Below are 12,635 nucleotides of genomic sequence, written 5' to 3'. Positions count from 1 at the left end.
AGGAGACTGTAACACACACACACACAGGAGACTGTAACACACACACAGGAGACTGTAACACACACACACACAGGAGACTGTAACACACACACACACAGGAGACTGTAACACACACACAGGAGACTGTAACACACACACACACAGTAGTCCCTCGATACTTCGTGGTTTGACTTTCGCAGGTTTTTAACGTAGATTGTAAATGATGCATGATCAGTGATGGGGACAGACCCCCCCCCCCCCCCCCATTCTGAGGCCATCTGTCACAGCAGAGCAGACGTGTGGGCTGTTGTGTGTCTCTGCTCTGACAGGCAGCCTCAGAAAGAGAAAGGAGGGGGCGGTCTTTCTTATACCTGAGTATAAGTATAAATAACATGGATTGTTGGTTTAAAATAATCGAGAGCGACCCGAACTGAACCGAGCCTTTGGTCCTCCTCGGCGATGGCTGAGCGGGCCAGGTCTGTAAAAATGTCCCGGTGCTCCTGAGGGCCGGTCCGAGTGGCTCCGTAACCGCAGCATCAGTCTCTGCTCTCTGAGAGCGTTGAGAGTTTAGAACATTGCAAGAGTGTGGGAAGGGTTTATAAAGTTTATAAGGCCTTAAAATAAAAATAAATAGTAAAATAAATATAACGGCCCTACTTTGTGGATTTTCACCTATGGGGGGGTGTCTGAACGTAACCCCCGCAGGGTTACAGTGAGGGACTACTGTACACATTTGTAAAAATTCTGCACTAGTTCTTCACCAAGGCCGGTCCAGAACCCGTTCCCTCTTCTTCCTCAGCCTTTGGACCGGGGGCGAAACAGAAAAACTGTCGTCTGCTCCTTTATCTCTTCGGTCCGGAGCACACGGAGTCCATGTCCTCCAGTAAAAAGTTTTGAAATCCTGGTTCTTCGGATCAGAACCTAGATTCTCCCCGTGTGCCGGTCCGATCGGATGTGGAGCTCGACTGTTTCCCAGAACCGTTCTGTGTTCGTGCGGTTCTGTCAGCTGTTCGGCGGGTCTTGGTGCAGAACCTTTTTCTTTGAGTTGTTGCTCCTCAGAGAGAAATTCATCTTTCCTACTTTTTTTAAAAACCTCTTCCTTCCATGTCGTTTACGAACCGAAGCTCCTCAAAACTTCTACTGGAAGATATTTTTGGAGGTTTCATCTGAGTTCAAAACATTTAAAGTTTAATCTTTGCTTTTCTTCAGCTCTTTATTCAAATAAAATAATTGTTTCTTAACGAGCGGATGAACTTTAAAGATCGTTTCCTCCTCAAGAAGCAGCCAAATCTTTCAGCATCACCTCCTTTTTGTTGGCGTGAACTCACCTGGACGGGAAGAGGAAGTTGTGCTGGGTTCTCCCTCAGGTGAGCCCTTCCTGTTTCGACCTGACTCGGCTCCCTCTTCTCCTGCGGGTACGCTCTGACGGACAGCGAGGACGAACGGGGACAAACCGGCTCCCCCTCGAGGCAGAAACTGTTTCGCCCTCACCTGGACCGAGTCTGAAAGAGCTGAAATGAGACGTAAACCCGTTTGTGCCTTCAGGTGACATCAGTGTGGGGATTAAGTGGGACTCCACCACCGTGAGCGACCAAGAGGCCGACGTGGACTTCGACATCATCCCCAACGCCAACGACACGTTCACGGTTAAATACGTCCCCCCGGCTGCCGGAAAACTCACGGTTAAAGTCCTGTTCACCGACAAGGTGCTGGAATAAACACGCGGAGGTGTTCATGTAAAGCGTAGATGATCGGTTCAGTGTTTTTATTCATTTTGTTCTGGTCACGCAGGAAGTTCAACACAGTCCCTTCATTGTAAAAGTGGATCCGTCCCACGATGCGTCCAAGGTCAAGGCTGACGGTCCAGGACTCGCTCGCACCGGTGAGCCTTTACATTTTAACGTTTCTACGTTTCTTTTCATTTAGTTTCACTCAAACTGACATTTGGAGGACGTGATGTTCAAAACGAGCCACGCTCAAACACACGGTCCTGAACGACTTCTGTACTTTCATCACTCAAAGTTTTACTTTTATATCACCGTTTAACTCCAAATAATCCAGATTAAACACTTCAAACAACCAAACGGGACCAACATGCTGTACAGAATGAACAAGATAAGAATTTTGAACACGTTAGAATGAAAGAGTCCCAGATTCACCGCAGGTGTCCCTGAGACGTGTTTGGACACAAACACCTGAAGCTCCAGGTCCAAGAGCCCCGATAAGGACAAATGCTCCAAAAATGAACATTTGACCACCTCAATGTGCACAAGAAGGTCCACAGAGGTGGTTTTAGGCTGCAGCTGATCCGAGAGGACAAGTGGGGGTGTAAGGGTCTCAGATGGGTCTGAGTGGAGCTAAACCATAGAGGCCTTTAAAATCCATCCATCCATAAGAGTTTTAAAATAAATCCTTGAATCTAAAATAGAAGTTATGATTAAAATTGTCTTTAATCCTTCTTACGTGTTAAAACGGGTACGGATGCACGATATTGGATTTTTGACCGATATGTTAAAACTTATTTGGCCGATACAGATATTTTATATATTTGTCAGAACATATCTCTCTTTTTTAGGCTTATTTGCTACAAAAATTATGCAACAGCTGTAAGAGCTTATAATCAGTAACAGCCATATGATCTGCACTTTAACTTATATTAAATAATAAGTGTTAAATGTTATTTATTAGCATTAGTCACCTGCGATGCTGTTTCACTTGTGGAGGTTTGTTCCAGGTTCCTATAGCTGCAGTGTGGGATCCTCTGCACTCCTGTGCATGAAGGACACACTTGTTAAGTTCAAAGTTTGTGTCTATCCGTTGTGCCTTAAGACTAATCATGCTAACGGGGCTAACATGACGTCCACATGTCTGTGGTAAAACTCACCCAAGTGCTATCGGCTGTTAGCTTCTCAATGACGTCGGAAATGACGGCTTGTAACTCGAGTAACGTTACGTCAGAAAAGTATCTGACTGCGGACGATGTAGCGAGGCTCAACGTAGTCCATGAAGCTTCAGAATCCGACGTCCTCACCAACAAAAAAAACTTCCACACCGCCGACATTTTGACTTCTACCCCTCCGTCATGATCAGGTCAGGTGGGCGCGCATGACGTCGTGTTGTGCTGCCGCTGCAGACTTCCTCGTCACTGGGTCGTCGTACACAAACGGCATGTTGTGTATCGTGAGTTGTTTTGATGGAATGATCTCTATTTAACTTTAACTCTAATCAGCCGATAATATCGTGCATCCCTAAACAAGACTTTGTTTGTGGATGAACAACCTTGAAATCAGATGTTGAAGTCTTCTGACTTTAATTACGCGTCATGAATTCTTGATCGTTGTTCAAAGTCCAAAACTTTTTAATCTTGTTTTTAGTCCAAACTTTGCAGGAGTCTCGTGTGAACCAGAGGTTTGAATCCATGTTGGAAGATGCACAGAAGATGTTTTGGTTCAAGGCTGTTTCTGTTTCTGACCTTCACTCCTGAGTCAAAGATCCCTGACCCCGGTGGACGTTTGTCCCCCTCCCTCCGTCTACCTGTCCAGGTGTGGAGAGCGGGAAGCCGACCCATTTCACCGTGGTGACCAAAGGAGCTGGGAAAGCACCGTTGGACGTTTCCTTCTCCTCTCCCGTCAAAGACTTCGACATCATCGACAACTACGACTACTCTCAGACCGTGAAGTACACACCTGCACAGCAGGTAAACAGACTGACAGCACCTGAACTATACTGTCGGTTTGGTACTGGTTCAAAGATGGACCTATGCTTGATTAATGGTAACTGGTACCATCATCGGTGAACGAGCTGCCGGTCCGTATGGAAGAGCTCCAAAAGTTCTTGTTGGTTTTGATGAAGTCACGTCAGAGTCCACGGGTCTGTGTGAGGACCACACTGACCCCTGTCCACGTCTGAAGGACACTTTTTGCATTACAACTGAATCTGAAGACATTTTTGTCCAACAGAATGTTTTATTTCACATAAAGTCGTCCAAACAAACTTTAAACCCTTTGAAGTAATATTTTATTAAAGACACCTCTTCAGATTCTTGTTAACACAAATTGATTATCAGCCAATCACAAGGCAGCGTCTTGATGCATTCAAGTGTGCAGACGTGGTGAAGACGACTTGCTGAAGTTCAAAGTGAGCATCAGAACTGAAGTGACGCAGCACGGTTGTTGGTCTGAGCGTTTCAGAAACTGCTGATCTGAGGTTGGTACACATTTATTTGTAGGGTTTACAGAGAAGGGTCTGAATTGAGCTGCAGTCGTGAGGATGACGGTGCCTTGTTGAGGTCGGAGCGGAATAGGTCGACTGGTTTGAGGTGATAGAAAGGCAGCCAAAGGTCTGCAGAAGGTCTTCGCTGAACATCCTCGAAGCAGCTGAGCTACAGCCGACCACACGGAGCGTGGCTCCTGTCAGCCAAGATCAGAAAATGGAGGCTGCACTTTGCACAGACTCGCCTGAATCAGACAAAAAGAACATGGAGACCTGATGAGTCTGAACCTACAGATGTTTGTGCATAAAAAACCTCAGTAGCTCAACAGTTCCTGAAATACTTGGACCAACAACCATGTTTCTCTGACACTTGAAGTTCCTTTTCTCTCCTTTCTGATGCTCAGTTTGAACTTCAGCTGATCTTCAACACATCGAAATGCATTTTCTGCTGGATGATTAGCTGATTAGTTATTTGGGTTAACAAGCAGTTGAACAGGTAAGATGCCTGCGAGTGTAGTTGGGCTCGACGCCAAAACTAAGTCTAGTTGAGCTTACGCCTGTCACGATAAACGATAAATCAATTAATCGCATGATAAATTAAATTGATCGACCTCATTTTCATTTATCAGCTTTATCGTTTCTTCGTGTCTCTCTCCTCAAGACACTGGATGACAAAAGGCCCAACTCTGGTGATCTTCACTGACCCCTCCCTTTCTCTTTTCTGTAAAATCAATTTTAACGATCCAAAATCGTGTTTTTGGATCGTTAAAAGCAGCTAAGCTGAGAAGTTAAGCTAACAGGCCGACCTCGGGGGAAAATGTTGGTTAGTTTGTTTTGAGTGTAGCACAAAAAAAGGTACTACACTCGAAACAAATTAACAAACATTTCTTCTTTAAATTTGACAATAATTATTAATTATTGTCAAATTTCAAACAATATTATCGTTTATCGCAATAATTTCTGAGACGATTAATCGTCGAGCAAAATTTGTTATCGTGACAGGCCTAGTTGAACCCCTGTGGGTCAGCCAATGGTCGTTCTTATTCTGAAAGCCACAGCTGACCTTTAAAGATCCTCGATCGTTAAACGATGATCAGTGCAACGCGACTCTGAAGCCAACACATGGATCTACACAACAAGCACCTGAAGCTTTGTTGACTTGTCTCGGTGTTCCCACCTGCCTGAGGTTAAACTACGATACGAGTCCAAATGAAAAACTCTCTCCTCAGAGCCGGTTTTGTTTGTTTCCAGGGGGAGATGGACGTCGTGGTGAAGTTTGGAGGAGATCCGATTTCCAGGAGTCCCTTCACGGTTGGTGTCGCTGCTCCGATGGACCTCAGCAAAGTCGTCGTGGATAATCTGGATGGAAGTAAGAGCTCAGCTGAACCGCAGCGAAGTTCAGTAACGCAGCGGGTCGTATTTAACTAAATATCGATTGGATCGTTTTAATGATCTGCAGATAACAAGTTTGTTTTTCTATATTTGGTGTGAAAATAAAAACAAAAGCTGTGAATTCAACAAAAAATGATCCGATCCTGACTTTTAAACAGCGTTTCTCACATCAGTTGGAGGTAGAGTCGAAATTCCAGAGGCAGTTTTCAGAAACTGAACCAGGAAGTGGCTCATGGGTGAATGTGTTTCAGGGGTGGAGGTCGACGAGGAGCAGCAGTTTGAGGTGAACGCTAAAGGTGCGGGAGGTCAGGGTCACCTGGAGGTGGAGGTGGTGAGTAACGGAGCGCGGCGTTGTTTCATTTTCACGTCGATCAGCATCATCTGACCTTTTGTTCCTAAACGTCTGTTTGGTAGCTGAGCCCCAGCCAGCGGGCGGTGCCGTGTAACGTGGCGCCTCGGCCCGGTAAAACGGACGTCAGCGTGGTCCGTTACACCCCGACAGAGGAGGGGGTGCACTCTGTGAACGTGTCCTACGATGGACACCCAGTACCCGGGAGCCCCTTCCCAGTGGAGGCCCACCTGCCTCCAGATCCCAGCAAGGTGAGATCACAACGTGGAGAAGAAAAAGAAACCGTCACGTTTTTTATTTTTTAAACCCGTTTGGAGCGACATCGTTTTAAATGAAGAGCGGTTTCTCTTCCAGGTGAAGGCTTCCGGGCCCGGACTGAAGGGAGGTTTGGTTGGGAACCCGGCAGAGTTCACCATCGACACCAAAGGTGCCGGCACCGGAGGTCTGGGTCTGACGGTGGAGGGGCCGACGGAGGCCAAGATCGAGTGTTCGGATAACGGAGACGGGACCTGCTCCGTGTCCTACCTGCCCACCGAGCCCGGAGACTACCTGGTGAACATCCTCTTCGAAAACGTCCACATCCCCGGCTCGCCGTTCAGAGCCGACATCCAGATGCCCTTTGACCCTTCCAAGGTGGTGGCGTCAGGGTCCGGCCTGAAGAGGGCAAAGGTGAGCGCGGACACGGAAGATGAATTTAGAAGTTGTTTTTTTAATTCCTCGTCTTCTACCTGCCATGTGTGTGCTCATTTGTCTGTAGTGTTAGAAAAACATCTCATGAACCAACAAATATATTTTAATGAAACTCTCACAGTAACTGGACCCACAGCTGGTCCGACCCAGTTCAAGATGGTAGACGCAGCTAAGCAGCCTTAGCCAACTCAAAAAGGGTTCTTTTATTTTAAACTATATAAAATCTGAACATAGAGATACATTTAGGTTTTATACTTGACAGAAATCAAAAGATTTATTTAAAATATGAGAAACTGGTGTTAAAAAGCACCACATTAATAAACATGCTGTAAATAAACGTCTTCTGAAGAGGAAGAGCCGAAACACAAACGTTGGTAGAAATTGTGTCAACGGTAGTTTAGTCTCATGGTTGGTGTTTTTGCAGGTTGGAGAAATCAGTGTTTTGAATGTGGACTGCTCTCAAGCTGGACCAGGTCAGCTCAGCCTGGAAGCGGTACCAGACTCCTCCCCAACCAGCCCTACTGGTTCTGGACTGGGCTCAGGTAACTCAGCCGTCCTGCAGTGGTGCCGCAGAGAAACTGCTTTAGATGAGAACTGATCCTCCACGTTTTGTTTTTAAGTGAACGTTTGAGTTGTTCTGACTCTTTGAGAAGATTTTCTGGATGATCACTGTCAAGAATCACAAGTTAGTGAGGATTAAAATGTGTGGCAGGTTCACCTGGTTCAGCCAAAACTAAAAGATTCTGACAACAGGAAATGGACTGAACCAGTTGAGGCGTTTCATTTTGTTACGACCTTTTTACGTCTTTAACCAAAAAAGCACCTTAAATCCCAATAAAACTGTCCTGAACTGTAGCCTTTACATCAGTTTGTTGTTTTCCAAGCATAAATCTATTATTTTTTTAATCCTTAACAATCGGACCGTATTTTTCCAGGTCTGAAAGCAAAGACGGAGGTTGTGGACAACAAAGACGGGACCTACACGGTGACCTACGTCCCCCTGACCTCCGGCATGTACACCCTGATGCTGAAGTATGGAGGCAAAGCCGTCCCCGGTTTCCCCGCCAAGGTGGTGGTGGATCCTGCCGTCGACACCTCCAAAATCAAAGTGTTTGGACCCGGCGTGGACGGAGAAGGTGCGGGACGGTCCACCCCCATCACATCTGTGTGGATAGACCCTCTAAGCTGATCGAACAGATCGTCCAACTTGTGCTTGTTCTCTTCAGACGTTTTCAGAGAAGCCACCACGGACTTCTCGGTGGACGCCCGTGCTCTGAGCCGGAGAGGAGGAGACCACGTGAAGGCAAAGATCAGGAACCCATCCGGGGCCCTGACTGACTGCAAGGTCGTGGACAACGCAGACGGGACCTACAGCGTCGAGTACACCCCCTATGAGAACGGTAACACCCGGAACCAGGACTGAACTCTTTAAACCGGCTGTGACGTCTGTTTCATCCCGTCTGTGTTTGGATATTTCAGGCGTCCACAGCGTTGAAGTTCTTTTTGACGACACTCCGGTTCCCAAGAGTCCCTTCAGGGTTTCTGTGGATGAGGGGTGTGACCCCAGCAGGGTGGTGGCTACTGGCCCCGGGCTCCAAAAAGCCCTGACGGAGCAGCCAAACCACTTCAACATCATAACAAGGTATTTAGAGCAGCGTTTACAGAAGTGGGTTAATTAATTAAACTGAATTGATCCCCAAACGTTTTGGGTTGATTTTATGGGAACAAAAAAAAAAGTTATTCAAAGATCCATTCATAAAAAACGACAACTAAATTCTTTCTTTCCAACATAAAATCTGCGTTTTATGGCGTAAACATGGCGTACGCCTCAGTGTTGTGGCACAACGGTCTCGTTTCCACTGGTTCAGTTCTTGTAGGTGATAAAAGACGAGGAATGGTGCCAACCTGTCGTACCCGTTGTATTTTCAACATCTGGCGCCCGTCTCGACTCCTGTGACACAGACGGGCAACACGACTGCGTCACCACACTGTCGCCGTTCAGAGAGAGCGTTCCGTGAGACTGACGGCTGCTGCTACATAATTGTTGTTCAGTATACGTGAGGTTTAAGGTTGAGCGTAATATTTTAACGTGACCGATAACGTCTTCTGTAACTTGCTGGAGATCAGGCTACGCACGCAAGAGAATCGGTACAATCAGAGGCTATGTTTAACTTTGTCTTCTCACAGTTTTATATCTCAATACGTCATGAAAGCAGGCGAGTTGTGTCAAAGTGAGACGGGTTTTATTGAACACACGTGGCATCTTGAAGCTGCGTGCACGAGATTCCTCAGACGGTGTTCAAACTGGCTTCTCGTGCGTTTGCTGCTTCCACAGACGGCGGCAGATCAACGTGGAACTTTTCCACACTTCTAATTAAATGCGAGCGAGCTGAAGAGTCTTGTAATGAGCCGCCGTTGCTTTGCTTCCATGTTGAGTGCTTTAGATGAACCTCCCTCGACTCGTGTTTGGCCCCCGTCGCAGAGCGAAAAGGTGTAAATGGAAATATTTCTGTTCGTCCGTCTGTGCATGTTCAACGTGATCACTTGAGAAATAAATGTGGCTCCGACTTCCATTTTGGTGCGAGGCTAGATCTGGGTCATGGGTCTCAACCTGCGGCTCTGGGGCCACATGTGGCCCTTGAGTCCCTCAACGGCAGCTCTTTGAAGCTTTGACCAAAACTTAATGAAATTTAATTCTATAGATTTTTATATCCACAACAGAAAAGGCTAGTTTTGGCAGTTTAATTGTCAAATGTTTGCCCGATAACTACTAGTGAGACAAGATAAAACTGCGTTGATCCTGCAGGAAATTGTTGAAGTAGTAATTGGTAAGTTTCTTTCAGCTGCTCCCGTCTTCAGGGGTCACCGCGAGAAATCCCAAATGAAAGATTTGGCAATTTGTTTTACGTTTGATTCCCTTCCTGACGCCACCGAGGCTCGAACCCGCAACCTCAGGATTACAAATCCCAAAAAAGTAAAATCCAAAGAAAATTAAAAACAAAACGACTGCTCTTAATTCGTAACTGAAGACGTTTCGTTTCTCACCCGAGGAGCACTGGCCACAGCGCTACCGCAGCCCCGCCCGATACTCGTTTATTATTCCTCACACAGGCCTGCAGAGTTCAGTTCAAAGCCCCCCTCCAACAAACTCAGTGGCCCATGGGCCATCAGTTGATAATCACAGTTGTAGCAGGTTTTGTGGCTCCAGACACGAGCGAAGGGGCAGAAATGGATCTTTGGACCACAAAGGCTGCAGACCTGACCAGACTCTGATCTAGGTGCAAGAAGTGTTCCTTTCAAGAACTGGGTTGCTACATGAAATCTCTGTCCTTGAAAACATTTACCGTATTTTCTGCCGTACACGTTGCGTCAGTCCAAATATGTCTAATAAAGTGGAAAAATCCATAAATACTTTGCATCTATTGCGCGTCACCGTAGTGCCAAAAATCGATTGGCTGCCAAATGGCGGTCGCGTGAGCGTGCATAGGAGGATTCTACAAGAATTGAACACAATTAACACTTAAAAACAATTATTTATTTGCACAAATTTATAGTAAAGTTGTGTCTCAGTTGAACTTTTCCTTAATAAATGCACTTCAATGGTCAAATCAGCTGCATTTTGTCGGGGCGGTGCAGCGAAATGAATTTTTTGATTTTACTCCAAGCGAGCAGGGCGAAGGTGGCAGTTTATGGCAAGCCGATTGTGTCATTAATAGCCACTTTTACCTATTACATGACACAACGGCATGCCGTACTGTTCGAGTGCCGTCTAGCGACTGAAAATGTTAGTGTTCAATATTTTCAGTCAGAATGAATGAAAACGGTCATAAATTGGTTTATAAATATGGAAAAATCCATAAATGCATCGTATAAGTCGCAGGGCATGCAAATTATACAAAAAAATGCAACTTATACAGCGAAAAATACAGTATCTAGAAATATACATACATTTACCATTCAAATCTCTCGATGACGGGGGACATTGTTTGTCTTGGAGGCTGTAACAAGTTAAAAAATAAAAACGCATGTTCTTATCTAAATGAGGAAGCTGATATATTTTATCTAACCAGACCCTGACGTCAGTACTGACTCTGGTACAAACACGTCTACGGTTACAGTTATTGGTCTTTAATGACACTTTTAAGTTGTTTTTCTGTAAACGCCGTTATTCTAACCTGTTTAGATTTTATACATAATGAATTGGAAGTTATTTTACTTTATAGGGACAGGAGCCATTACCAGAGACATCACCGGCTTGAAATTAAACCTCAAGACTGAAAATTAGAAACAAGCCTCTCACTTTGAGTAATTTTAGACCAAACCGCTGTTGATTTTGTGTTCGTGTCTTTTCAACAGAGGGGCAGGAATCGGCGGCCTCGGCATCACCGTAGAGGGTCCGTCCGAATCTAAAATGTTCTGCAAAGACAACAAAGATGGCAGCTGCAGCGTCGAGTACGTTCCCTTCACGCCGGGCCTGTACGACGTCAACATCACCTACGGAGGAGCGCACATCCCAGGTGAGATCAGGCTCTTCCACCTGCGTCCTGTTTAGAGCTGAACCAGAACAGGTTTGTTTTTATTAGTTTGGCTTTAAACGCTCTCGCTGACCCCAATCAGGAAGTGTTGGGTTTTAAAATCTACATCGTTGCTAAAACGGTTGTTGAACTTGTTCTTTTCAACCCAAAGATCAGCTGAGATGGTTCACATCTGCTTGTTTCCGCCAACAAGCGGGCGCTGATGTCCCGGCGTTGTTTTCGTCTAATAAAAGACGTGTCGAGCGATTTAGGTTTGAAGTTTTAAAGATGTGGCTGAAGTTTCTGGCTCGCGTTAAAAAGCCGCAGCTCGGTTTTATTCACCGTCTCAAAGGAAAACGAGGCTCGGCGTGTTTTTGTGTTCAACGCTTCAGAAGACGCTGGAAGGGCGAAAACGTTCCTCGCACAGAGAAATGACGCCGAGTTCAGCAGTTTTTAAACTTCTGACATCTGTAACGAATGAGCAGATTTAAAAGGTGAATTTGTGGCCGAGGCTTTTGTTGCACAAAGGAAAAATATACCCGATTACTTTTAATGAACTAAATGTGCTTCACTGCACATTTCTTTTTTTTTGTTATTGATAAATATTTTTAGAAGGAACAAACATGAAACCTCCTCGCGTTTGTTTCTCGTATGAGCATTTTTAAGTGTTTTTTGTTTGTTTTTGTCACAGGAAGTCCCTTTAAGGTGCCGGTGAAGGACGTGGTGGACTCCAGTAAGGTGAAAGTGTCGGGCCCTGGCGTGGGCTCCGGGGTCAGAGCAAATATCCCACAATCCTTCACTGTGGACTGCAGGAAGGCTGGCGAGGCCCCGCTGGCCGTGGCTGTCGCGGCTCCCAAAGGAGTCGCGACGCCGGTGGAGGTGACGGACAACGGAGACGGGACTCACACGGCGTGCTACACTCCGTCTGTTGAGGGACTGTACTCCGTGTCCGTCAAGTACGCCGACGAGGACGTCCCCCGCAGGTGCTCGCCTGTACTGCATCACATGAACACAAACAATAGTTTGTCAATTTAACTGGGAACTCTTGTTTATTCCAGTGAGAAATTCATCTTAAAGACTTCTAAAACAAATTGTTCCCAGTGCTTAATATTATATTAACATCCTGTAAAGCAGGGGTGCCCAGTACGTCGAGCTCGATCTACCGGTCGATCTCACACGTATTAAACTAGATGTCAGTCGATCGTCCATCTATGAAATTTGTCAGTTGATTGACAGGCAGGGCAGCCAGTCTGACGCCCCGTTTACACGACGTGAAACGTTCGTTCATTTACAGACAACAACCTCGTCCTCTCTGAAACTGAAGGTTCCTGAGTCCAGGTCTCAGAGCAGAGGTTTTCAGGGGAACCCCCGCCCCCCGAAGGTGTGAAATTCTCCAAGTGTGAAGTGGCACATGTGCACTACAGGCGGCTGCAGTCCAAAGTGTTTCTACTCTAACAACACTTATAATAAATAACAACACTTATAATAAATAACAACAC

At 45.9% G+C, this 12,635-nt stretch overlaps 2 protein-coding genes across 2 annotated transcripts in view; one reads left to right on the top strand and one right to left on the bottom strand.

The window, feature by feature from the left end:
* Positions 1-12,635, bottom strand: part of LOC119412013 (gastrula zinc finger protein XlCGF57.1-like) — a 520,281-nt gene that overhangs the window by 446,173 nt on the left and 61,473 nt on the right. The window lies entirely within an intron of this gene.
* LOC119412005 (filamin-B) overlaps positions 1-12,635 on the top strand; it is a gene marked incomplete in the record, with an annotated part of 80,202 nt that overhangs the window by 49,884 nt on the left and 17,683 nt on the right. Inside the window, 13 exon segments of the mRNA XM_037678979.1 lie at positions 1,525-1,685; positions 1,771-1,861; positions 3,522-3,676; positions 5,443-5,560; positions 5,835-5,914; positions 5,998-6,183; positions 6,287-6,601; positions 7,047-7,164; positions 7,558-7,758; positions 7,849-8,022; positions 8,102-8,264; positions 10,979-11,139; positions 11,828-12,119. Of these exon segments, the coding sequence (XP_037534907.1) occupies positions 1,525-1,685; positions 1,771-1,861; positions 3,522-3,676; positions 5,443-5,560; positions 5,835-5,914; positions 5,998-6,183; positions 6,287-6,601; positions 7,047-7,164; positions 7,558-7,758; positions 7,849-8,022; positions 8,102-8,264; positions 10,979-11,139; positions 11,828-12,119 (2,215 nt within the window).

This window comes from Nematolebias whitei, chromosome 7 (genome assembly GCF_014905685.2).
Source record: "Nematolebias whitei isolate Nwh7 chromosome 7, NemWhi1, whole genome shotgun sequence".
Lineage (NCBI taxonomy): Eukaryota > Metazoa > Chordata > Actinopteri > Cyprinodontiformes > Rivulidae > Nematolebias > Nematolebias whitei.
The sequence above is the reverse complement of the archived record's forward strand: the minus strand, read 5'-3'. Positions and strand labels throughout refer to the sequence as shown.